The sequence below is a fragment of the Hemitrygon akajei genome, chromosome 4, assembly GCF_048418815.1.
Source record: "Hemitrygon akajei chromosome 4, sHemAka1.3, whole genome shotgun sequence".
NCBI lineage: Eukaryota > Metazoa > Chordata > Chondrichthyes > Myliobatiformes > Dasyatidae > Hemitrygon > Hemitrygon akajei.
This window is the reverse complement of record NC_133127.1, coordinates 167,564,475-167,591,511: the sequence shown is the minus strand read 5'-3', so window position 1 is coordinate 167,591,511 and position 27,037 is coordinate 167,564,475. Positions and strand designations below refer to the sequence as shown.

Sequence of the window (27,037 nt, the reverse complement as noted above, 5' to 3'; positions counted from 1 at the left end):
ACCCAAAGATCCCTCTGATCTTTCACACTGCCAAGAGTCTTACCATTAATACTATATTCTGTTTAAGCCATTCCTCCTCACATCTATTCTAAAGGGGCATTCTTTTAATCTGAGGCTGTGCCCTCTGGTCCTAGAATGCCCTTTATGCCCAGTCTATTTAGGCATTTCAGTCTTAGGTAGGATTTACTGAGATACTCTATCACCATTATAAACTCTAGCAAATACAGGCCCAGAGCCATCAAAGACTTCTCATATGTTAACCCTCTTATCCCCAGGATCATTCTCATAAATCACCTCTAGACCCTCTCCAAAACCGGAACACCTTTCATAGATATGGGGCCCAAAACTCCAAATGCAGCCCTTTCAATGCCCTTATAAAGCCTCAGCATTACGTCCTCTATTTTGAGAGGACATATTCTAGTCCTCTCGAAGGCTGACTTTGTATTTGCCTTCCTTTCTATAACTCAAACTGCAAGTTAATCTTTAGGAAATCCTGAACAAGGACTTGCAAGTCCCTTTACACTGCTGATTTCAGAATTCTCTCCCCATTTAAAAAAAAGCCCATGGATTTATTCTTCTATCAAAGTGCATGACCATACATTTCCCTACATTGTACTTCACCTGCCACTTCCTTGCCCATTCTCACAACCTGTCCAGATCTTTCTGTAGGCACCTTGCTTGCTCTCCGCCTATCTTTGCATCATCCACACACTTGGCTACAAAGCGATATATTCCATCATCCAGGTCCTTAACATTTAAAGGAACACCACTGGTCACCAGCAACCAGCCAGAAACAGCCCCCTTTACACCCACTCTTTGCCTTACGCCTGTCTGCAAATCTTCGATTCATGTTAGTATCTTTAAAGTAATACCACGGGCTCGTGTGTTGTTTAGCAAACTCATGTATGACACCTTGTCAAAGGCCTTTTGAAAATCCAAGTAAACAACATCCACTGACTCTCCTTTGTTACTTTTTTAAAGAATTCCAGCAGATTTTTCAGGCAAAGTAGCCACTGAAGGAAACCTTGCTAAAATCAGACTATTTTATCATGTGATTCCAAGTACCCCCAAAACCTCAATAATGGACTTTAAAATATTGCCAACTACTGAAGTCGGGCTAACCAGTCTTTAATTTCCTGTCCTTTGCTTCCCACTCTTCTTAAAGTGAAGAATGAAATTTGCAATTTTCCATTCCTCCAGAACTAGTCCTGACAAACCATTCTTGCTACTTGCCCTTTGATTTGATCAACCCCTGAAACTCTTATTATAATTTATGCTTGTTCATGTCTCTTCACCGCAGTTTACAAAGACAGCTAGCTAGATCATCATGGTTAGGAGTACATTTCATCATTATTTCTTGACTTCCACACCATTAGTGAGGCAGTATCTGGAAAGGAATAAAAAGTTGATGTTTTGGACTAAGATCCTTCATCAGCACTGGAAAGGGAGAGGAAAAGAAGCCAGAATAGGAAGGTGGAGGGAGGGGAATGAGTTCAAGCTAGAAGGTGAAGCCAGGTAGGTGGGGGAGTGGAAATGAAGTGTGAGTTGATAGGTGGAAAAGTAAAGGGCTGTAAGAGGAGGAATCTAATTAAAAAGAGGATTGTGGACTGTGGGAGAAAGGGGAAGTAAAAGGCAGATGAGGGAAAAAGAGCTAAGAGAATCAGAATTAGGTTTAATATCAGCACCATATGTCGTAAAGTTTGTTAACTTAGTGGCAGCAGTACAATGCAATATATGATAATATAGAAAAAAATAAGTACATCAATTACAATTAGTGAAAAAACCGAAATAATCTTTAAAAACTGAGGTACTGCTCCTGGGTTCAATGTACAGTTAGAAATTAGATGGCAGAGGGGAAGAAGCTGTTCCTGAGTTACTGAGTATGTGCCTTCAGGCTTCTGTACCTCCTTCCTGATGGTAACAATGAGAAAAGGGCATGTCCCAAGTGATGGTGGTCCTTTATAATGGACACTGCCTCTCTGAGGCATCGCTCCTTGAAAATGTATTGGATACTATAGAGGCTAGTACCCAAGATAGAGCTGACTAATTTTACAACTTTCTGTAGCTTCTTTCAATCCTGTGCAGTAGCCTCCCCACTCCCCTATACCTGACAGTGGCGCAGCCTGTCAAAATATTCTCCAAGCTACATCTGTACAAGTCTTAGGTGACAAACCAAATCTCCTCAAATTCCTATGAAATATAGCCACTGTCTTGCCTTCTTTATAGCCGCATTGATAGGTTGGGACCAAGTCAGATGCTCAGAAATCTTGACATCCTGGAACTTGAAATTGCTCACTCTCTCCACTTCTGATCCCTCTATGAGGATTGGTTTACATTCCCTCGTCCTACCCTTTCTGAAGTCCACAATCAGCTCTTTGGTCTTACTGACAAGGTTGTTGTTGTGACATCACTTAACTGGCTGGTATATTTCGCTCCTTTATGCTCTTCCATCTCCATCTGAGATCTTGCAACAATGGCTGTATCGTCAGCAAATTTGTAGATGGCATTTGAGCTGTACCTAACCACACAGTCATAGGAATAGAGTAGACCAGAACAGTTGGCTAAGCTAAGGGGAGCCAGAGTGGGGAATGGAAGAAGAGGGATGGGGGAAGGGTGGAAATTACTGGAAGTTAGAGAAATCAATGTTCATGCCAACAGGTTGTAGGTTAGCCATTCGGAATATGAGATGTTGCTTCTCTGAGAGTGGCCTAATCATGACAGTACAGGAGGCCATGAACTGGCATATAAGAAGGGGAGTGGGATTGGAATTAAAATGGTTGGCCACCAAGAAATCTTGCTTGTTGCAGATGGAGCAAAGATGCTCGACAGAGTGATCCCCCAATAAATGACAGTTTCACCAATGTAGATGAGGCCACATCGGGAGCACTGGATATGGTAGATGATCTCAACAAAACAGAGGTGTTGCTTCACCTGGAATGACTGTTTGGAGTCCTGAATGGAGGTGAGGGAGGAGGTGAATGGGCAGATGTAGCACTTCTTCCACTTGCAGGGATAAGTGTCTGAAAGGAAATTAATAGGGAGGGATGAATAGACAAGGGAATCACAGAGAATGATGCCCATGTTCCTTGGCAGGCAAAATAATTTGATTGTTAAAATTTACCTAGAGTGGGGGAGGAGGTAAAGATATGTTTGGTGGTAGGACCCCATTGAAGATGCACTTAGCAGGCAAGTACACATGCCAATGATGGGTAATTGTTTGATGTCAGGCATAGGCAATTTGCTGGGCTTCATAGACCTTACTGCCCTCATTTAGATAAAGGCCACAATTGGTCTTCTTTCAGGACAGGGGTTCCTAACCTTTTTTATGCCATTCACCAATACCATTAAGCAAGGGGTTGGGAACCCCTGTTTCAGGACAAGGTTGCTGTGGATGTACACTGGGATGGTGAGCATGTTGTGACTGAACACTCAGTATGTCAAGCTACATAGATGAGACCATTTTCATGTGCTGTCCTCTTCCATGTTCAAAAGTACCGTCCTACAAAGGGCAGGAATATCAGACTAACTTTTAAATGCCACCATTATTTCTTATGATAGTCAAATGTTTATAGAAGGTGATTTCTTGAAGTCCAGTTTTCAAGTTTTTAAAAGAGGTGGTTTGGGGAGAGTGAATGCTATAGTTGATATCTTCCAAATCTTTATAAATTATGAAATTGGAGGGTAGCAATGACTAACCTGCAGTTTATAGAGTCAAAGGAAGACCAAACAGGAAAGTATTGCTATCATCACATCTTGAGGTAAGCAGCACAGAGGAGGTTTTAGCAGCAGACAACCTCAGACAAGTGGAATATGATGATACTGTAGTAGGAACAGAGTCTTTACCCCAAACTAGAATCCGATTTAATATCACTGGTATATACAATAGCAGTATATTGCAATACATAATAAACTATAAATTACAATAAGATTTTTATAAATATATATATTAAATCAGGTGATATGGGTCTTTAATAATGGATGTCACCCTTTGGAGGATACAGTCAACGCTGGGGAGGCTAATACCCATGAGGCTGACCATCAGCAGTGGCCCCTCCATAACTGATGGTGGTGCAACCATTTTAGGTGCTCTCCATGGTGTATCTGTAGAAATCTGGAAGTCTTTCGTGAAATACTAATGAAATCTGCACTTTTTCCTTTGAAATTGCATCAATATGTTGGACCCAGGATAGATCTTCAGGGATATTGACACCCAGGAACTTGAAACTGCTCACCCTTTCTACTGCTGATCTCTCGATGAAGACTGAATGTACCCTCAATTTCCCCTTCCTGAAATCCACAATCAATTCTCTTTGGTCTTACTGATGTTGAGTGCAAGATTGTTGTTACAACACCATTCATCCAGCTGATCTACGTCACAACTATATGCCTCCAAGAATCTGCCAATAGTTCTGTCATTGGCAAGTTTATAGATGGCATTTGAATTGTGCCTAACCACGGTGTAGAAAGAGTAGAGCAGTGGGCTAAGCATGCATCCTTGAGGTGCGCCATTGTTGATCGTCAGTGAGGAGATGATATTCTTGATCACTGACTGGTTTTCTGAAAATCACTGACTGACTGAAGTAAAGGATCTAATTGCAGAAGGAGGTACAGATTCCCAGGATTTGGAGCTTGTTGATTAGTACTGAGTATCATTGTTCTGAATTCTAAGAGTAAACCTAGCAATTATAGGCGTGTAAGTTTGACGTCAGTGGTGGGTAAATTAATGGAAAATATTCTGAGAGATGGTATATATAATTATCTGAATAGACAGGGTCCGATTAGGAACAGTCAACATGGATTCATGCATGGAAGGTCATGTTTGACAAATCTTATTGAATTTTTTTGAAGAAGTTACTAGGAAAGTTGACGAGGGTAAAGCAGTAGATGTTGTCTATATGGACTTCAGTAAGGCCTTTGACAAGGTTCTGCATGGAAGGTTAGTTAGGAAGGTTCAATCATTATATCGAAGTAGTAAAATGGATTCAACAGTGGCTGGATGGAAGATGCCAGAGAGTAGTGGTGGATAACTGTTTGTCAGGTTGGAGGCCAGTGACTAGTGCTGTGCCTCAGGGATCTGTACTGGGTCCAATGTTGTTTGTCATATACATTAATGATCTGGATGATGGGGTGATAAATTGGATTAATAAGTATGCAGATGATACTAAGATAGGTGGCATTGTGTATAATGAAGTAGGTTTTCAAAGTTTGCAGAGAGATTTAGGCCAGTTAGAAGAGTGGGCTGAAAGATGGCAGATGGAGTTTAATGCTGATAAGTGTGAGGTGCTACATTTTGGTAGGAATAATCAAAATAGGACATACATGGTAAATGGTAGGGCATTGAAGAATACAGTAGAACAGAGTGATCTAGGAATAATGGTGCATAGTTCTCTGAAGGTGGAATCTCATGTGGATAGGGTGGTGAAGACCTTTGGTATGCTGGCCTTTATAAATCAGAGCACTGAGTATAGGAGTTGGGAGGTAATATTAAAATTGTACAAGGCATTGGTAAGACCAAATTTGAAGTATTGTGTACAGTTCTGGGTCACCGAATGATAGGAAAGATGTCAACAAAATAGGAGTACAGAGGAGATTTACTAGAATGTTACCTGGGTTTCAGCACCTAAGTTACAGAGAAAGGTTGAACAAGTTAAGTCCTTATTCTTTGGAGCACAGAAGGTTGAGGGGGGACTTGATAGAGGTATTTAAAATTATGAAGGGGATAGATAGAGTTGATGTGGATGGGCTTTTTCCATTGAGAGTAGGGGAGATTCAAACATGAGGACATGAGTTGAGCGTTAGGGGGCAAAAGTTTGGGGGTAACATGAGTGGGAATTTCTTTACTCAGAGTGGCAGCGGTGTGGAATGAGGTTCCAGTAGAAGTGGTAGAGGCAGGTTTGGTATTGTCATTTAAAGTAAAATTGGATAGGTATATGGACAGGAAAGGAATGGAGGGTTATGGGCTGAGTGCAGGTCGGTGGGACTAGAAGGGCCGAGATGGCCTTTTTCCATGCTGTAGTTGTTATATGGTTATATATGAATACTCAGCTGTAGGTACTGCTATTGTCCAGGTGTTGCAAGACCAAGTGGAAAGCCAGTAAGATTGCATCTACTGTAGACCTATTGTGGCAGGTCTAGGGTCCTTGCTTGGACAGGAGGGGATTCTGACTATAACCAGCTCTTTTCAGTAGATGCGAGTGTAACTAGGTAATTGTCATTAAGGCAACTCAGCCAGCTCTTGGGTAGGATTGTCCCCCTTTTGAAGCTGATAGGAACCTCTGACTACAGCAGAGGTTGAAGATGTCCTTGAACACTCACCTGTTGATTGGCATAGGTTTCCGGTGACCTACTATATGCACCATCAGGCTTACCCTCATTAAAGATGTTCTGACAGATTACAGGGTCAACAGATGCTGTAGGGATTCACACATCTAGTTTTAATCTCCCTTTCAATGCATGCATAATATTTAAGATCAATTACAACACCCATAATGAGAAACAAGCAGGATTAAAACAATTGGCCCCTCAACCTTGCTGTGCAATTCAATAAGATCACAGACTGTCCCATTTTAGCCTCAATACTAATTATCTGCTCTCTTCACATACACTTTTGCTCCATTTTCAAATCATACCCTGAAGCAATGAACACCACCCATCCTTTTGTTTTGCAGCATATTTTAACTAGATTTGTCTGCACTCTGCTGCCAAAAGATTTCATATCACTTCACTGCTTGAGTAGGAGAGTCGGCCCTCACAGAAAATCCATTCCCTCTCATCAGTCTTAAATTAGCAACCCCTTCTGAAACTGTGCCCCTTGGAGCTAGATAAATTTACTTGGAGAGACATTCTCCAAGTATCTATACTGAACATCACTAAGGAGTCAGGAGTCATAAGTCCACCCATTTTTCCAAGCTCCATTGAGTGGCTAGTCAACAGGTTCCAGAATGGTTTATCTGTGCAGAGATGAATCTCCACATTCAACAGTACAAAAGGTACACTAAACAAAGGCAGAATCCAAATATATGTTAGCACAATTTAATTGACATCAGTATTACCTAAATCAGCACAGAAACTGCCCCTTCAGCCCACTGTATCCATATGGGCATGTCGAATCAGTCTTGAAGACATTTTACTTCTGGATCCTTGCACCCAAAAGTAGTGGGATGTCTGATAGGATAATGAATCTAACAAGTGGTGCTAATTTGAAGAAACAATCTGCTATTGGTGAAGACTGAGTATTCATCTATAGTTAAATTACAAAGGCTACAATGAAACAAGGATAAAATCCTTTGTTTGGCCATCAGAGGTCTTAATTATGAATTCAATATGATCTCAGCACCATAACATAGGCCACATTGTCTCATTACAATGGGCTTTTCATTTTAGAAACTAAGTTCAGATTGTGTAATTGAATTTAGATATCCTATCCTGGAGTTAGGCTTTGTATTTATTTCTGAACTGTTGCTCAAGTCCTTGTGTGTTGCCATGAGACTGGCACTTTTGATTTGTCAGGTGTTGCATGCAATCTCAAACTTGATAGCGTGGAAATAAACTTGCCTTGAGAAATTCAAACAGGAGAATGTCTGCAGATGCTGGAAATCAAGTAACATACTCAAAGTCCAGTCCTGATGAAGAGTCTGCCTGAAACATAAACTGCTTACTCTTTTCCACAGATGCTGCCTGGCCTGCCTGAGAAACTGTTTGGGGTTACATGAAGTCAATTGTTTCAGTGTGCTGATTAAACAGAAATCATTTCTTGGAGGACAGATGCAGTTCATAATATCCATCCTTATTTACACCCCCCCCCCCCCCCATCCCAGGCCTATACAGCTGAAACAGTTATTTTCTTCAAATACAGGTCAATTGAACAAGTGTTTCTTATTACTACAATTTCAATAAGCAAAAGTGTAAATGTACAGATTTGACAGGAACCTGGTGCTGCTGAAACTCCATATTTGGAATGCAAACAAGGAAATCTGCAGCTGCTGGAAATTCAAGCAACACAAAATGGCTGGTGGAATGCAGCAGGCCAGGCAGTATCTATAGGAAGTACAGTCAATGTTTTGGGTCGAGACTCTTCGTCAGGACTAACTGAAGAGATAATAAGAGATTTGAAAGTGGGAGGGGAGACCCAAAATGATAGGAAAAGACAGGGGGGGAGGGATGAAGTTAAGAGCTGGGAGGTTGACTGGTAAAAGGGATACAAGGCTAGAGAAGGGGAGTATCATAGAACGGAAGCCTTGGAAGAAAGAAACAGGGAGGGGAGCACCAGAGGAAGATGGACGACAGGCAAGTAGTTATTGAGGGAAAGAGAAAAAAATAATAAATAAAGTGATGGGGTAAGAATTCCATATTTGGAATATCATTGCAATGTTTGCTGCTCTTAGTTACTTATAAATCATTTAGATTGTTTTGCAACATCTTCACCAAAATGACTAAGATCACTAACTGCATAGTGTTTTTTTTTTTAAAAAAATGCACTTTATTTGCTGCCCCAATACAGAGTACAATATTCATTTCTCATCCAAGTAACTTAGTTAAAAATGAGAGATGATTTGCATTTAGATTTGTATTAAAAATACATGTTACTCAATATTTATAAAACTAATTTTTAAAAAAAGTAAAATACTGTAGACTAGGGGCTCCCAACCTGTGTCCTCCAACCTCTGTTTATGGTAGGGGGTCCATGACATTAAAAGATTGGGAACCCCTGCTGTAGACAAAATTGCACCTTAATATTCTAACTGTCAATCCAGTCATGGCCTACAGCCACGTGGAGATGACCAGCAGCATTCCACAAATGATAATGTTGCCATGCCCAGTTCAACCTATTTTGGTATCAACATTCCATTTTCATCCTTCAATTGCACTTCAGTTCCAGAGGTAAAGTTGCTGGGGGTTCAATGAGAGAAATTCCCAGGTACCTGGAGAGAAGCATTACATTTATGTGAAAAATATTTAGATTAGATTGAATTAAACAACAAAAAAAAACTTACTTTGAGCTCTTGTACTTTTCTTTAATTGCTTGTTGTGGCTGGAATTTTGCTTGAAGAAACATCTTATGCAAGTCATTCAGACAAGGTACAATATCGGACAGTGTGTAACCAGTGAATGCAGCAAGAGATTCTGGCTATCAAGCAAAAGTTACAATTTCATTAGTTTTCATTGTTGGTAATCAGACTTGCTTGTAAACTTTAATTATGCAAAGTCCAAATCATTAGTGCTAGAAACTCAGCTCAAACTAGATGAAGATTTGCCCCAAAAATCAGAGTTAGATTAGAAATTGTTTTGTTTTTTTTTAAATTTCAAAGTGTCAATGTTCAAATTGATTTTTATAGGATAGATTGGCTTTTCAGTTAGTCAATCCTCTGAGCTGTGATCCAAACCAAAATATTAGTTTTATTGTACTTTAATTAGGATCATGCCTTTACCAAATTATTTTATCTACTAGCTAACAGTTCTATGTGATCATCAGTGTGACATACATGTCATGTAAAGGCCAGTATGAAGTGCTGTCTTTTCAGTAATTCTATTGAACATGTCATTAGTACAAAAGATACTTACCCAAAAAGCTTTATTAATTGTGTAGTTTGCCAAGCTATATGCAGCTGCTGCTGTCAGGGAAGGAATGTACTTGAGACATACGTCAGTTTCTAGTAAACTTAGTTCAGCTATATACTGTAGATAGAAGAAATTGTTAGCTAGTTAACTTCACACATTAGATCATTAGTGATAAACTTCATTTTAGAGGTTACACAAGACAAATTTATTCCAAACTTTGACTAATTCTAGTGCCAAGCTTTCAGTGCCAAAACCTGGAAGAATTCAACAATGAGCAACATCTATTGAGGCAGAGATAGTTGACATTTTGGGTTGGTATTTTGGATCTAGATGCCAACATCTAGACTCTTGCATCTCCTACCAAATCTGGAAAATATCTATTGACAAAGTTACAAATTCACCACAAATACTCAAGACACCATTTCAATTAAAGAAACTGCTTGACAAGTCAATTATCTTTAAACTCCATCCAGCTTCAATCTCAAAATCTGCTTCTGGCTGTTTGAACATGTATTGATCTATCCCAAACTGGATTGTAATAAGCAAATCATATCAGTCAGGCTTTTAATAAAAAGTGCTTGACATGCTTCAAGAATCACATCATTTGTCTTTAATGCACTGGCATATTCAAGTTATTGCCCTGGCAGTTCCTAGATGTCCAGAAGTTGTTTTCCTGTACAGGTGCATTAACAATTAAATGTGGGCCACATTGCAGTTTGACATCTTAGATCAACAGAATGCATTAGGTTCAGCAATATCTGTCACATGCAGTTAGATTCAATCTGGCCTCATTTCCCACTTTTCTACCCAAACTCTGGCCTTTGCAGAAAGCAAACAAGCCCTTCTCTTTAGTCATTCCTTCTTTGATGTCCCCTCATTACAATTTCCAAATCAAAGCACAATTCCTCGTCAGCTAGTGACCATTCCTCAAGTACATTTTAATGGCATTCCAGTGATGTGTCTGTACCTTATATACAGCAATGACTGCAAATTTTCACACCATCAGGTAAAACATTTAATTTGCCATCCCATTTCCTAAACCCTCAAGCTTCATGGGAAAGGACCTAGATTTTTTGTGTAGTAACATTTAGTCTCTTTAAACAATGTTTTTATTACTTTCCCCAGAGTCAGTCTACTTGCCAAAATTTCACCTATTAATATTTGCAGCATCTCAAATTTGCTTTCCTACCCAAGTTTGTCAAAAATCAAGTGCTTTAATCACACTTCTTGCAGCATGCCATCAAGAAAAAACTACAAGTTGTCATCTGTGCAACAATTGAGATTCTTAAGCACTTAATGAAGTGCAACTTTTAAAGTGGTCCAGTCAATTCCCAACGATTGAGAGATTCTGCTCAATTGCATAAGTATCAGCATTTTCCCCCCATGAAAATAAGGCAATTGGCCTACATTTCTAAATAAGGGTGTTACAATTGTTTTCCTAATCCACAAAGACTAAGATTCTAGTGAATCTTGAATGAACAGGTTGTAATCTTCCATCATTTCACAGCTTAGAATGGAGATTCAAGTCCAAAGGAACTCAGATTTGTTTGTAGTGGAGCTTTAACCATAATTATCAAGTCCTATATTTTTTCTATCAGATGTTCAGCATTTTCTACAAAAACTAAAAATTTCTTATTTCCTAGTCCCATCCTCTTGGGATATGTGTACCAAGAACAGCAGGCTAATTAACTGATTCACATTTGTCCTCAATATATAAAACACTGCCATAGAGATTGTCAATCCTTCCAGTTACAAGATTCAATCCTCAAAACTGGCTTTAGTTTTTAATTCTAGATTTTCCAGTTTTGCTCCAGACATTACATTTTCAAATCCAAGACTGATTTGCCAGCCAAATTTCTTCTAGTTTATATTTTAATTCCTCTAAGCTTGCACTTTGGATGGAATTGAAGGGTTGTCCTCAGGAAGGTTTGAAAACCATGTGTACTCCAATGTTAATGGGTTATCCACCATCTTTCTGATTAAATCCCCTGAATATCCGATACCATTTCAGCTAGCTCTTCAAATTCATTGGTCCTATTTTGGAGATAATTTAGAAATTAAGGGAAATTAGAACTGGTTGTTTCAGTTTTGTTGGCAAGACCCAACACGTTAGTAACCAGTACACACCCACCCCCCCCCCCCCAAACCAATTGATTTATTTCTTGGCATTTAGATACAAATATTAATTCCAAAACGGAACTAGTAAAACATTCACAACTTCAACTTTAAATTATTACATGGATTGCGATTTTAGTAAATTTCTCAATTCATGCAATACCCTGAAACTTGTCATTCCACTCCATTCAGCAGATTCACTTTTCCCTTGAGGGAACGACTGTTCGACCTTAGGAACTAAATAAATTGTTACCCATTTTATTATTAAAGTAGATTTGTCAGTTCAAAGATAAACTTGTACTAGCCCAGTTATTGGGACCAATTTCACAAACCAATAGTATGTACCATAGCCAGGCTTCCTATTTGTCCTCCAATTCCCTTTTCCTTTAAAAATTGTGTTAGGAATTGGTTGACTGTCGGTACTGCCACGCCAAAGCTCAAAACCTTGAGGATGAGATGCTCCATGCGCAAGAGTTGCTTCCTTGTGTATGTGTCGTCTGTTATGTAGACAAATTCATCAACTTCTGGGGGATATATTTCTTCATATTTACTAAGGACGAAATAAGCAGAGAAGTTTAAACTCGACACAACTTTTTTTGTGGTTCGCAATTAAAGCGCTGCTGTTTGCTGTTGCAACTCGGCGGGACGGAGTTCAATTCCATAAGGAGTTTGTACGCCCTCCCCTTGAAATAGGTGGGTGCCGCCGGGTGCCCCAGTTTCCTCCCACAGTCCAAAGACGTACCGATTAGGTTAATTGGCCATTGCAGTTTTTTTAAATTAAAAATATAAACTATTCAATGTCTCTCAATCCTTCACAAATGTTTCCATTAGTCTTTACATGTGCACTTTTAGCCACCCACGTAGCACTGTTTCATATATACATTTCATTGAGGGGTATACTCCCCGCCACCCTACCCCTCAACTCCCGCGGGAGAAGAACTCTAAACTGTGGTCCTTCCCCACCGGGCCCTTGCGATGGCTGCACCAAGTTTCAGTGCGTCCCTCAGCACGTACTCCTGCGGCCAAGAATGTGCCAGTCGGCAGCATTCTACCACAGAGATCTCCATGTGTTAGTAGACCATCAATTGGCCATTGCAAATTGTTCTGTAGTTAGACGAGAGTTAAATCGGAGTCGCTGGGCGACGCATCTCGGACGGTCAGAAGGCCCTATTTCGCGCTGTATCTTTGAATTATAGAAAAATAAAACTTACGATGCCACCAGCATGGCTGCTGTCCCTACAAGTTGCAACTTTCCTCGTAGTACCGACATACATGACAGAAATCTGTCCAAGTAGTTTATTGCCAAGTACAAAGTTTCCGTTTGCAAATTGTACTCCTCGCTGACTTCCACCAGCCAATCCACAAGGATGCAGCGCATACTGGCTGTTATATCTGGTTGCTTCCTCATGTAATCAATTTTTGGCCTACTCCTCACCTGAAACGTTCAGATTTATTTTGTTAGCCAAGTTATATCCGATGTACAAAAAAAAGATATTTGCTTCTGCAAAAAAAAATTCATTTGATACCCTCCACTATACATGTCCATGGTAAACTTGAATTTGGCCTCCCTATCGAAATGAATTGTTCCTTGCTGTACCTGACACGGTGAGAGTGAATTGTAGTTGGATTCGGGTGGACCGTGCTATCGAAATGACGTCTCTAGTGGTTCAGTACAAAGATTTGTCGAGGTATTTGTATTAACCCACGATATTCAAAAGCGTTAACTTTAATGCTTTAAATTACTAAAGTCGTGTTTACGTGTGGCGTTTGATAAGAGACAACTTTAACAGTCGGAGAGTGTTGGAAATAATCTCGACTACAGCAAAACCAGTACGCAGAACTTACTTCGGCTTCTCGAAGGTATTGATAAATGTCTTCCGCATATTCTTCCACAGAAAGAAAATCTACATGTTCACAATTGATACGTCGAACTGATGTATCTATTACCATTGGCGAAGCTGCAGAGGAATGAGGTATTTGAAACGAGCGATAAAAGGACAAAGTTGTGCGTTTTAGAAGCCGAAACGTAATAGTAACAACAGAAAAGTGGCAAGGCATTATTCTAGTTAGCAAATGACAAGTAGGCTAATAGCTTCAGTTCAGATCGTGTTCAGATCTTACCTTCACTAAGATCCAATATATCGTTGCTCACTGGTTTGGAAATGTGACTAACTTCCCCCAATCTGGTTTCCAAATCGGACGTCAGATTATGTTTTGCTACTTCAACCTCATCTTGCATTTCATCCTCCATGTAAATACTGAAATTTGGGTTGGGTACAGAAGTAACCGGGCGCGCCCCATAAACGGTACTGCTCTTAGTAGTAGCGAAGCCATTCTTTGTATCCAGTGCAACATTACCATTAGGTTTAGGAGGAACCTGAGCAAGTTAGATAGAAGCAGATGGACGAATCAGAACACGAAAGAGAATGTTTAAATAACTTAATAGGTTGTACAGATAAATAACGGTTTTTGTAACCAAATACTTATTACCTGATAAAGTGAACGTTTCTGTTGATCATTTTCATTTAACACCCCCAAAACCGTTCGTTGTTTTTGAAGAACAGAGCAACTTTGTGGGACGGAATAAACGTTCTCTTGATTGGCGTTGCTCCTTACAGCCCCAGGAACATTGTTCCTGTACATGACTGAGAATAATTTTCCTCTGGCTCCTGAACTACTCGAAACAATTTCGGATTTCTACGACTGAGTACAAACCACACAACATAAAAGAGAACGATTTTAATTGGTCTCTACGCGCAGAGTAACTCGCTCTGATTCCATTTTATGTAACAAATTACTTTCAATCAGCCCGCGTCTATTAAATCCCACCAATCACCTTCCGTTATTTATGCACATGTGCATTAAGTTAACTCCATGGTAACGCGGTAAACTATCGGTTTCACGTGATTTCCGTATCGTCTCTGCGGCTGCGTGTTACTTAGGTGATGGCAGCATCCCTGGGAATTTAAAGCAATCTGTCGTTCGATCACGAAGTGATTAATGCTGCGGACAGAACGCAGTTAATCTCTGAAATTGACGATTTTTGTTAGTGGTTAAAATAGAATACGTGTCATTTGAAATAACTCCCTGATCAAGGGTTGGTTTGTTATTGTCACATGTATAGAGGTCCAGTGAAAATACTTGGTTTTGCATGCCATCCATATAGATCATTTCATCACACCAGTGCATTGGGGAAGCACAAGAGAAAAAAATTCCGGAATGTGAGATTACGTTTTACAGTGAAAGAGAAAGTGCAGTGCAGGCAAACGATAAATTGAAAGTTCATAGCAAGGTAACTTGTGAGGTCAAGAGTCTGTTTCATCATACCAAGGAACCGACTGTTCAAAAGTCTTATACCGTAGAAATAGAAGCTGCCCGTGAACCTGATGGTACATGCTTACAGGCTTTTGTATCTTTTGTCTGATGGGGGGGGGGGGGGGTGTGTGAATAGGGTCTTTGATAATATTGCCTATTTTATTGAGGCAACGAGAAGTGCAGACAATCCGTGGAGAGGAGGCTGGTTTCTGTGTTGTGCTGAGCTGTGTCCACAACTCTGTGCAGTTCCTTGCTGTCCTAAGCAAAGCAGAGCGGCTGCAATACAAATCGGTGATGCATCAGGATAGGATGCTTTCTCTGGTGCATCTATAAAAAAATGGCGAGGGTGAAAGGGGAATGTAATAGAATTCTCATTTTGGTTCTGATATACAAACAAAAACAGATAAGGAAGTAAGGCCAAATAAGCATATTGGTTAACTATTAGGAGGTGAATAAAAGAGATAATGGGCAAGTGCTCAGTTTGGGGGGGAAAGGAACTGTGTGCAAGAAATCACAGTTTTCATAAGATATGTGGATAATGGCTTAATAAAACAGATGTCCAAGTTTGTTCATCATGCCTCAGTGCAGTATTGAGGAACAGATGCACCATCAGATAGCAATGATTGTAAATAGTAGGGCATTTAAAAAAAAATCAGAACTAATGTTGTATTCTGGGGGTTTTTTTGGAAATTTTGTAGTAAATGAGATGGTTGAAGGGGAACTTGCAGATACGTTGTGTTAGATTGTTATTTAAAAAAACCACAGTTAAGAGCTTAGGGCATTCAAGGGTAATGTATTACTATGCAAAGAGGGCTGGTTGACAAAAAAAACCTTATTTCACCTATCACCTGCCAGCTTATACTCCTTCTCCTCTTCCCACCTTCTTATTCTGAGTTTCCCCCCTCCCTTTCCAATCCTGATGAGGGGTCTTTGCCCAAAATGTCAACTGTTTATTCCTCTCCATAGATGCTGCCTGACTTGCTGCATTCCTCCAGGATTGTTCAGAATTATGTGTGAATTTTGTGTTGATCTGGATTTCCAGCAGCTGCAAAATTTTTTGTGTCCACCAGAATGGTGTATTCTGAGTTTCTTATCGAAGGAAAGATATATTTGCATTGAAGGAAATTTAAAGAAGATTAATTGATAAGTTGATTACAGGACATCAGAGATGTCTGCCAAAAATGGGATCAGCCATGATCTCATTGAATGGTGGTCCAGACTCAAGAGACTATATGGCCTACTCTTGATCTTATTTCATATATTTATTGAGTTTTTTTTTTGTTTTCTAGCTGTATAATGTGAAAGGATTCTTTCTGAACTAAAATGTAATTATTATTGTAGCTCTTGGTAAAGGGACTAAACTTTATTCAGACCTAGATATTTATATTTACAGTGCTTTCAATCACATCAGTAAGCCTTCTGACTAAAAATGAAAGATCGTAAATACTCTAATGTTAAATGAAACAATTCTTGAAATTGAAGGGAGTAAAATATTTTGCTTACAATAGACAAATAAATTGTGTAGAAATCAGACTTTTGGATATTACTATACATTTAAAACATAGGGATAGTTTAAAACAAAATTACATGCAATTTGGGATTAATATTAGTCAACCAGCTATGATGTTACATTTTAGATGTATTAAAAGCTCACTTACATTGTTGTGTGTTTGGCCAAGTCATACAGTAGACAGACAGGCTATTCAAGCCACTATGTTTACGCTGACTAAGTACCCATCTATATTGATCCCATTTACCAACACTAGGTGCATAGGCTTTTATCCCTTGGCAATTTAAGTTCTTGCCCAGATACTCAGAGTGATGGAATCATCGAGCAACACAGTACAGTACAAGCTCTTTGCCCCACTGAGTCAACGCTGACCACAGTGCCCACCTATCTCATCCCAATTATCTGGGTAGGGCTCATATCTGCCTGTTTCTTACCCTTGCATGTACATGTCTATCCAAGTGCTTTTTAAATGATACTATTGTAAGTATACTCAAGCCCCTTTTAAATCTTTCTCCTATCATGCTTTTCTTCCCTACTCCCCTACTCTAGGGAAAAAATTGATGCTATCAGCTTTTCTATGTCCCCCACGATTTTAAAAACCTCCATAGGGCCCATTCTCCTACCCTCCTGGCAAACCTCTCCCTGTAACTCAGGCCCTCTAGCCCTGGCAACATCCTCATACATCTTATCTGCACTGTTTCCAGTTTATCCACATCTTCCCTAAAACAGTACACAAACTGTACACAATACTTAAAGCATGACCTCACCCACAACTTATACAACAGCAACATAATGTCCCAACTCCTACAGTCAATGCCCTGACCTAATATGTTTTTCACTCCACCCTATCTCCCTGTGAACCCTTTTTAAATGTTTTAGGGTACTTACCTTCTCAGACAGTGCATTCACCCTCTCATCTCTTCTAACTCTCTCACTCCTCACCTTAAACTTATACCTCTGTTATAGATATTCTGACTATTGAAAGACAAAGAACAATACAAAGCATCATTTAAATGTTCTGGAATAAAGCATCACTCTTCTCAGTTTTGCCTCCACATTATCTAGATGAGCACATTTTTATAGACAATAGACAATAAGTGCGGAAGTAGACCATTCGGCCCTTTGAGCCTGCACCGCCATTCTGAGATCATGACTGATCATCTACTATCAATACCCAGTTCCTGCCTTGTCCCCATATCCCTTGATTCCCCTATCCATAAGATACCTATCTAGCTCCTTCTTGAAAGCATCCAGAGAATTGGCCTCCACTGCCTTCTGAGGCAGTGCATTCCACACCCCCACAACTCTCTGGGAGAAGAAGTTTTTCCTTAACTCTGTCCTAAATGTCCTAAATTGTTAGACTAATATTTCATTGCATTACTGAGGAACAGATGCACCAGAGGAGAGTTGGCCTTCCCCAGGATTAGAACTACAATGCCATCTGTCTCCCCAGATGGATATAAAAGATTTTAAGGCACTATTGAAAGAAAAGCTTCAAAGATTATGCTGGCAAGTACTTAACCCTGAACCATCAATAAATTTAACCCACTGCTGTTTGAGTTTTTATTTCCTGCAACTGCATATCCTCCAAAATACTTAATTGTCTGCACACCCCAACATGGTAAAGTTGCTTAATAAATGTACTTTGAAATACCTTTTGCTTTCACAATGAAGGGAGCTTCAATACTCTTAGTGAGTACAGCTTAATAATCTCCAAAACAGCTGGAATGAATCAAATGAATTCGATTTCAAAAACAGCAATTAGATAAAGATTGTATGCTGGTTTACTTAAATGAGTGTAGAAGGATGATGTATTTATCTAACTATCGATTTGTAGCCGAATCATTCCGGCCAAAGATCCCATATGTAAATACCTAATTAGTGAGAAAAAGTCGTAATTACTTAACCATTGTTGCTGTAAACGTTGGACAGTGTTCTTTTGATGCAGTAACATCGTTTCAAAGTCGAGTTTTTTTTCCGTATAGTCGGCATCAAAGTGTACTTATTTTCAAGGAAACGAGAGTTTCAATTTGACCGTCAGTTACAGTTTGCAGCTAATTAATATTTCGTTCTGTTGTTTCTTGTGTGACGGGCAGTAACAATGAAGTACTGCTATCGCCGATATTGGATTCGACAATAATCATATGGATTATTATGTTATTCTAATATTTGTCATTTTTCCAGAAAGCTTACATATGCTAATTTTTTCAGAGTTGCGCCTGCAATATCTTTCATTTGCATTGCTCATAATTTCTCTTTTTAATTTGCGTACAAATAAAAACATGGAATCCACTCCAGAGATATTAATATACAAGGCATCTTAGAACTACATATAATCGCATGTTACTTTATCGGGTTGATGGTCAGCTTTACACTCAGACCCGAGCTCTATAATTAGTCACCAACTGATTGCGTTCTATTTCTAAGGACGCCGAGTACCTCACGCTTTTCGGCTCAGCGTGGTGCAGTTACTATGGAGCCAGACTGCACAGACTGCATTTCCCCCGGTCCCTGTAGTATTGCAGCAGATCGAGCAGCAGCAGTTTTCTACTTCAACTTCGAAAGCGTAACGACCTCAATAATCACATGCGAAAACACGATGTCATTATTTCTATTCCTAACCTCCGAGGCATTTGAGAATTTTAATTAACTGAAGCGTTGCCTTCTAAAGTCTGGTTAGGTACCATATCTGATGCGGACGCTGGCGACCATAGTTTTCCATGCAGATCTATCCCTCGTTCTTTGGATGACTTCCATTTCCTCGATGTGTACGTACAAGCAGGTCGGGCCGCACCCGTGGAAACTAGCAGTCAACGTTTCGGGTCAGGATTTACGAAGGGTCTCGGCCCGAAACGTTGACTGCTCGTTTCCACGGGTGCGGCCCGACCTGCTGGGTTCCTCCAGCTCGTTTGTACGTGTTGATTTGACCACAGCAAAGTACCACAGTGTACTTTGTGCTTACTTCTCGATGTGTAGCCACCTGGCTAGGCTTTTAATGTACATAAGCCCAGGTCTTCCTCTAGGTTTGTTGCCCTCGATCTTTCCAGAGACTTGAGTTTTTCTAGTTCATCTCTCCGCAAGATATGTCCTAGGAAACTGAGTTGTTTTTCTCTTATTGTTGGTATGAGTGATCTAACTGTTTGGGCTCTTCTGAGAACTTCTTCATCTGATGTGTGTGTGGTCCATGATATTTTTAACATTCTCCTGCAGAACCACAATTCAGCTGCTTCTAGTGTCCTTTCTATTGCTGGGGAAATGGTCCAGCATTCACTTCCATAACTCAGGATAGAATAAATGTAGCACTGCAGTATTCTGTTTTTAGTGTACATGCTCATCTTTCTGTCTGTTAATATGGTCTTCAGTTTTTGGAAAGCTTCTTTTGCCATTGATATTCTGTATTTGATATCTGTGTCACACCTGCCATCACTTGTTAATAAAATAATATAAACTGCCTTTTGGTATAAAGGCAACACGAGTGAATCTGCAGATGCTGGAAATAAATAAAAACGCAAAATGCTGGCAGAACTCAGCAGGCCAGACAGCATCTATGGGAGGAGGTAGTGACGACGTTTCGGGCCGAAACCCTTCATTTTGACGGTGATGAGGCCACACGCAGGTCGATGGAGCAATACGTTATCTCCTGCCTAGGTAGCCTCCTACCTGCTGGCATGAACATTCAACTCACAGACCTCCATTGATACCCCTGCCCCCCCCCCCCTTACCCCATCCCTATCTATAATTTTAGTCTGGTTCTCTTTCTCTCTCTTTTTCCCCCCTCACTATAATCTCCCCCCAGCCCTACCTTTCTTTCTCTTTTATTTCCCATAATTCTTCACCTTCCCCCAGCCCATTTCCCTTCAGCCTATCACTTCCCAGCTCTCTACTTCATCCCTCCCCCCACTTCTTATCCCCCCTCGACCATCCCATGTTACTTCACTCCTGATTAAGGGTTTCGGCCCGAAATGTTGTCACTACCTCCTCCCATAGATGCTGTCTGGCCTGCTGAGTTCTGCCAGCATTTTGTGTTTTCATGCCTTTTGATATAATTTACTTTACAAATGAAACCTCTGTTGATATTCTCATATTCTAGGTCTGTCATAATGTCCCCACTGCCAGTCTGCTAGGAGCATCCATACAATCCAAAAAACGAAAAATACAAAGGAACATGTTTGTACAATGATTAAATGCAATAAGTCAGTCTGTGAGTTTTACTTCCATTCTCCTGCCTGTCCTGACCATCGTTTTGCAATTTGCCATTGTCCTCATTAAGATTATTCTCAATGCCGTTCTACTTCAGACAGAAGCAACATTCACATTTAAGCAATTCTCTGCCATATTTTAATTTGGAATTGCTTCACTCAATAGAAGTAAATATTTTCAATCTTTTCTGGAGCCAGACCCATACACATACTGTTGAAAAAATGGATTTTGAAATAAGAAATACAAAAGCAGTTAATGTAATTGTCAAGCATCTGCCATTCCTGTTGCAGTCTGTAAGGTTTGTTCATTCTCCCCATGACTGCATGGGTTTCCTCCGGGTGTACCAGTTTCCTCCTACAGTCCAATGAAGTTTAATTGGTCATTGTAAATTGTCCCATAATTTTAGGGTAAAATCAGGAGTTGCTGGGCCATATGGCTCTAAGGGCCAGAAGGGTCTACTTCACACTGTATAGATAGATGGACAGATAAATAGATAGATAAATACAAATATATAAAGTGACTTTCCGCTATGCATTCAGGCATTTGGACTGATTCAGGTTCCTGTGTAATTACACAAGTCCTATTGCTCCCAAGGGTGTAAAAGCATCACTGGATAGGTCTGCATTTGCATTTCTATGAACTAAAATGAAAAGAGCACTCTTTCTACATGAAGTGACCAGTTTACATCTGGTGCCTTGTCGAAAATCTACATCACTCTCCTCTGGAGTAATGACTAACTGCTCACCGGCCTAGATAGTAAATGCTTGCAGGGTATCTTATTATCCAAGTATTAGAACATAAAAGGATAATTTATTTATAATGTATTAGGAGTAGCAACATTGCAAATCTATTTTATATGTTTGCAATGTTTTTGTCTGTTTCCTTCATTCCACAAGATATGTAAAACACATTTTTCATCAGTTGTCATTGGATTGAACAGCATTGCCTGCTGATCTTGTTCATGAGTTCAAGAATTGTGGAGGCAACAGGATTACCTCAGCAACCACACTGGCTGAGATCACCTACTTATTTTAGGAATAAACCTTAAAAATTATGTTCTATGTCACGAATCACCAGTGAATATTTCAGTATCCATTTCTGGTGCCAACGTAGCATGCTACAAGTTATGAACCCTAACCTGTATGTCTTTGAAACGTGGAAGGAAACCAGAGCACTTGAGGAAGCCCACACAGTCACAGGTAAAAACTTAGTGACAGTGGCAGGAATTGAACCAAGATTGCTGGAGCTGGAGCTGTATTGTGCTAACTGCTATACTGCCATGCAGCCCGGAGATGGAAGATCTCAGCAGGGCAGGCAGCACCTATGGAGGGAAATGAACAGTTGACATTTTGGGTAGAGACCATTCATCAGGATCCTTCAACAACTGTCTATAATGGTTAAGATATTAAACCAAAGTACCATTGGTTCTCTCAAGTGGATAATACTTCCTTGCCAGGTTAAAAAAAGTCAAATAATAAACCAATTTTAAAGTATTCCATTGCATCAGGGGAAAAAAATCATTTTGAAACCTATTACAACATATCCATTAGTGACTCCTGTTTCCTATTGGCATAGACTTTCTAGTCAGCATAATGGTGGGGTTCCTGCACACTTCTGATTGGATGGTGTAGCAAGTTCTGGCAATTCAACATAAATATCTAAAAGTTGCTGGCCAAGTTGAGCTGCACTGTCATTAATGTTGCAAAAATATCTTGCTGTCAGCTGTCAGTACTCATTATATATTATCAGTACCTATTAGATAGCACAGTGCTTTCCAACCTTTCAGGAATCCCTAAAAAATCTTTAATAGAGAGTGGTAACTTCAGAAATCTATAGTCCAGGAGTCATTATACTGTTGTTGAAGTAAACAACATTTTTCTACTCATTTTTCAATCTGATTATTTACAAGGATCTTTTAACAATTGTATGTGACAACTTGTACCATAGACTATGAAGAAGAGGTAGAGTATGGCATTCATTTCTGTATCGCTGTAAGAATCTGGGTAGAGATAGAAGGGCAGCAGTTTGCATGACATTGGAGAATTCAATGTCCATGCCATCAGGTTGTAATGAGGCAAAATATGAGGTACTGTTCATCTGGTTTCCAATGGCATGAACATCGAATTCTGATGGTCCTCCTGTATACACACAACTCCCCGCACAACACCACTCCTACTACCACTCTCAGCCTCTTATCACCCAAATTCATTCCCTTTCTCCACCTACTCCATCTGCCCATCACCCACACTCTCCTTCCACTGAGTCCCCTCTGCCCCCAATTGTTCCCAGCTGCACTCCTCACACCCACATCTGGTTCTATGCTCCACCTTCCTTTCTAATCAGTTTCCATCATGCACACCCCTTTGTTGCCTCCATTTATCATCTCTTAGTCTCTCACTATTTCCTTCCTTCTGTACCTGGCTTTATCTGCCAAACATCCCTCCTCATCTGAATCCACCAATTGCTTGCCAGCATTTGTAGCCTTCACCACTCTATACCAGATTTTCCCTCTTAACACTTTCATTTCAGAGGAAGGCCAAGATTTCACAGTCCATTTCCTTCTATAGATGCTGCCTAACCCACAGACTTCCTACAGCAGTTTCAATATTGATTCAGATTCCAGCATCTGCAGACTGTGTCTCTGTATCCCTTACATCAAACAAGCTGGCAAGTATTCATCCCAATTGGAACTATTCCTTCAGTAGCAAATGTAAATCAGTGAAAGTTGTGGGGGGGTGGGGGGGTGTCAGTAGGTGTTCACACCACTTCAGAGGCTTTCAAATACTACTGTTCCAGTGCTCTTTATTTGAGATTGTGGGAGTAGTGGCAATATCTACGTTATGAAAAAGGATGTGGCCTCATGGCACCTAGATTGATTCCTTTCCAACCACCATGAGTTCTAGAGTTCCAGGACTTCAAATATTTATTAAGGCACTCAAAGAAAAGTGATCCGGTATGGAAACAATGGTTATAATAGAACACAGCATTTCTTAACCCCAGTCATTGTTCTACTGAATGGGAGAGCCAAGCTTCACTATTCACACAGATGCTAATATAAAAGTGCCAAATTTAGATTTCAGCTATGTGCTTGAAGATGACATTGAGATGGCTCCAAGCCAAATAATTACTTGAACTCTTTTCAGAATTTAAGACATTTGTTTTCAGTTTTACCTTGATCCACAGGTCTCATAATCTCCTAGTCAGGTGTCCCGACCCCCTTAGACAGAGCCCATAGCGCAGGGTGAAAACTGCTGCTATCGGAAATTGTTAATGACAAGTCTCAGGAACAAAAGTTATAGTCATTTTAAAAATAAAGGACTCAGGAAACCAAGACAGAAATTGATAAGCCTGAGTTGATAGAGTTGTTACTGAGACATTAGTGTCAAAAGTAGCCGAAGTCCTTCTATCTCAGTCCTTCTGATGCACATCCGTGTTTTGCACTTACCTTCGCTACACTGTTGAATCACTTTTAGAATCCTTTATTATAGGATTGTGTTGGCCTCCATGAATTCAATCTGTACCTGCAAGTTATGGAATGCTGTTGGGCTTTCTAAAGAATATTCCATCATCTGATGTGGCACAACAGCAGGAATTTGGAAGACAATAGATGGTTTTAATAATTAAGAATCAAAAATAAATAAAAGTAGAGGCTTTCACAACCAAGAAACAGCTTAAATGTAGCAACTTAAATGAGCCATCCCTATGAATCAGACCAGACCCACTGCACCCAAAAGTGCTTATTTTCGTGGTGTGAGGTGATCCTATTCTAAGGCTGATAAACTTTAACTTGAATATACATCAAGACAGACAGTTAGCAGAAAATTATTTTAGTGCCATTAGTGCACAGTTCCATAGTACAGTGACTATGTCAACTGTAACACACACAAAATGCTGGAGGAACTCATCAGATCAGGCAGCATCTATGGAAATGAATTAATGGTCAAAATTTCAGGCTGGGACCATTCATTTAAGTTTCAAAGGTTCATTTTATTGTCAAAGTATGCATGTACAATACAACTCTGATATTTGTCTTCTCCAGATAGCCACTAAATACAAAAGACCATGGGTATTGAAGAAAGAAAAGACACCAACTTCCACCCCCAGCATAAAAATGAAAAGAAACAAAATTCGCAGATGCCCAAAAACACCCCCTCCTCTGCAGCAAAAAAACTGCCACAATAACAATCACCGACCCCTTCACTCACAGAAAAGAATAGTGCCATTAACAATCTCCCAGACCCCTTCCAGAAAAGGACAGCAGCAATAACAATCCCCCAAACCCCTCACTTACAAAAAAGAACAGAGACAATAACAATCCTCGCCCCCCTCACGGAAAAAAAACAGCATCAGTATCCCAAAACCCCAACACCCCCTTCTTACAAACAAAAGTTAACAGATCACCCACCCACCAATTGTCCACAAGCAAGGACACACCAAAAAGCTGAAGGAAACCAGTATGAAATACAATCCAATAATCACATAAATATCAGAATATAGGAAACATGTTTTTGTCTGCATTCAAAGAGAGCAACCACACAAACTTAGTCCTTCCATAGACTCTTAGTCTATTCCATAAAGAGTGACCGTTGACTCAGGGCTGAACGCAGCCAATCTGGCTGCTGACTGCCCCTGTTGTGAGCCATTGCTGACGCCCTCTGCATTCACCTCGATGCTTCAATCTTTCCCACCACTTTGAGATAGAGTCATTCATGTCTTCACGCCTTGTCTCTGGTCTTTTCCACGAGTCAGCTTATGGTCTTGATTATCTCCCCCCCCCCCCACCCCCCCCGTCTCTGATTCCCATGAGGCAGCTCTCGTGACGCTGCATAGCGCTAGATCCTTCAATCAAGTTCCAAACCGTACATCACAGGCTCCAACAGTTTCTGTAACACAAACAAGATAAAAAAGAACAAGCAGAAGGTGTAGAGAAAGTGTAATAATTGGAGAAATTTGCTATCTGGAAGAGATCGCCTGAGGAATCATTCAGGACAGTAGTGATGTCATGCAGCAGATAATTTTGCATAAATGACTGGACCTAATACATGCAAGCCATAAGATGTTTCACCTAATTTAAGGAATGATTTCCTAGTAGGCCTATAGAGAATGCTGTTTTAAGATAAGTATTTCAGATTACTATTGTAATCCTCCAAAATCTATCCACACAAATTTGATGTTGCAGTTCAATTGGGGATTTAATTGGCTAAGGAATTTCACATCAAGTTGGGTGAGATTAGAGTTAGAGGTCATTGGTTGAGGATGAAAGGTGAAGTATTTAAGGGGAATCTGAGGGGAAACTTCTTCACTCAGAGGACGGTGGGAATATGAAACGAGCTGCCAGTGGAAGTGGTAGATGCAGATTCAATTGTAACATTTAAGAGAAATTTGGATAGATACATGAATGAGAGTGGGTTGGAGGGATTTGATCTGGGTGCAGGTAGATGGGACTAGGCAGAAGATCAGGTTGACATGGACTGGATAAACTGTGCCTGTGCTGTCGTACTCTATGACTCAATGCGCTGCATGGTTATGTTAAAACATATTTTTCATTATGGCATTTGCAATACATTGATGTTTGTGACCGCCTTGTACTTCATTTTGTGACACAGAGAAAAAGTGTTTGGTCAGATCTTGCATGAAGCATAAACTATTAGTCTAGACACTATTTGTGTTGTACAAATATCTGTCAATTAGTATTTTTGCCAAAACAACATCTGTTTCTCACCTGCCAGTTATTTGCAGGGCCTTTCTTTTCTATGTCTGCAGTGAAGAAAGGTTCTGTTCAGTTTATAGAAGCTCAGTGGGGAACATGAGTTTGACCCAAGGGCATTTGGCTTGTCCATTTTCATTTAGACTGATAGATGTGAACATAACAACAATAATTATAGCTTGCTAATTTTCTAAAGCTTAGCTTCAATTGCTTGTAAGTATTTTATTAGGAACCTTACTATTATTTAAGATTAATTCAAGCATTATCCTCCCACATTGGTAATGTTAGTGGGTGATCCTACAGTACACCAGTTGTGCTTCTTGATCTTTTTAAAGTATATCAGTAAGTGAATTACCATACACACAATTTCTGTAATTAGTATGTTTGTTCTTAGCTAGTCACTAACTACCACAGCTATTTGCAACACCTAAACCCTTCTGTTTGTCCAACAAATAAACATTTGTCTTATTGATAGCATTTCTGTATTTTCATCCAATTTCAGATAATCTGGGCAAGTATAGACCAGAGTTTCTATCGAAATTTTAATGAGTTTCGTAGATCTGTGAATGTGGATGTCTAGCCCCAGCCATATGGAGTAACTTTATAAATGCTTGACAGTTCTCTCCCCTCCC

At 39.9% G+C, this 27,037-nt stretch overlaps 2 protein-coding genes across 2 annotated transcripts in view; one reads left to right on the top strand and one right to left on the bottom strand.

The window, feature by feature from the left end:
• The window catches only part of sparta (spartin a), an 82,905-nt gene that overhangs the window by 978 nt on the left and 54,890 nt on the right, over positions 1 to 27,037 (top strand). Inside the window, exon 2 of the mRNA XM_073043897.1 lies at positions 13,569 to 13,646. The gene's annotated coding sequence lies outside the window, so the exon portion shown is untranslated. The remainder of the gene's footprint in view (positions 1 to 13,568; positions 13,647 to 27,037) is intronic.
• On the bottom strand, positions 8,588 to 14,328 carry ccna1 (cyclin A1). Its single transcript, XM_073043898.1, has 8 exons — positions 14,164 to 14,328; positions 13,795 to 14,050; positions 13,519 to 13,631; positions 12,885 to 13,108; positions 12,019 to 12,223; positions 9,562 to 9,675; positions 8,994 to 9,127; positions 8,588 to 8,921 (listed from the first exon to the last, which is right to left on the bottom strand). The coding sequence occupies exons 1-8, from the start codon at positions 14,314 to 14,316 to the stop codon at positions 8,858 to 8,860; spliced, it is 1,263 nt and encodes a 420-aa protein (XP_072899999.1). The 5' UTR covers positions 14,317 to 14,328; the 3' UTR covers positions 8,588 to 8,857.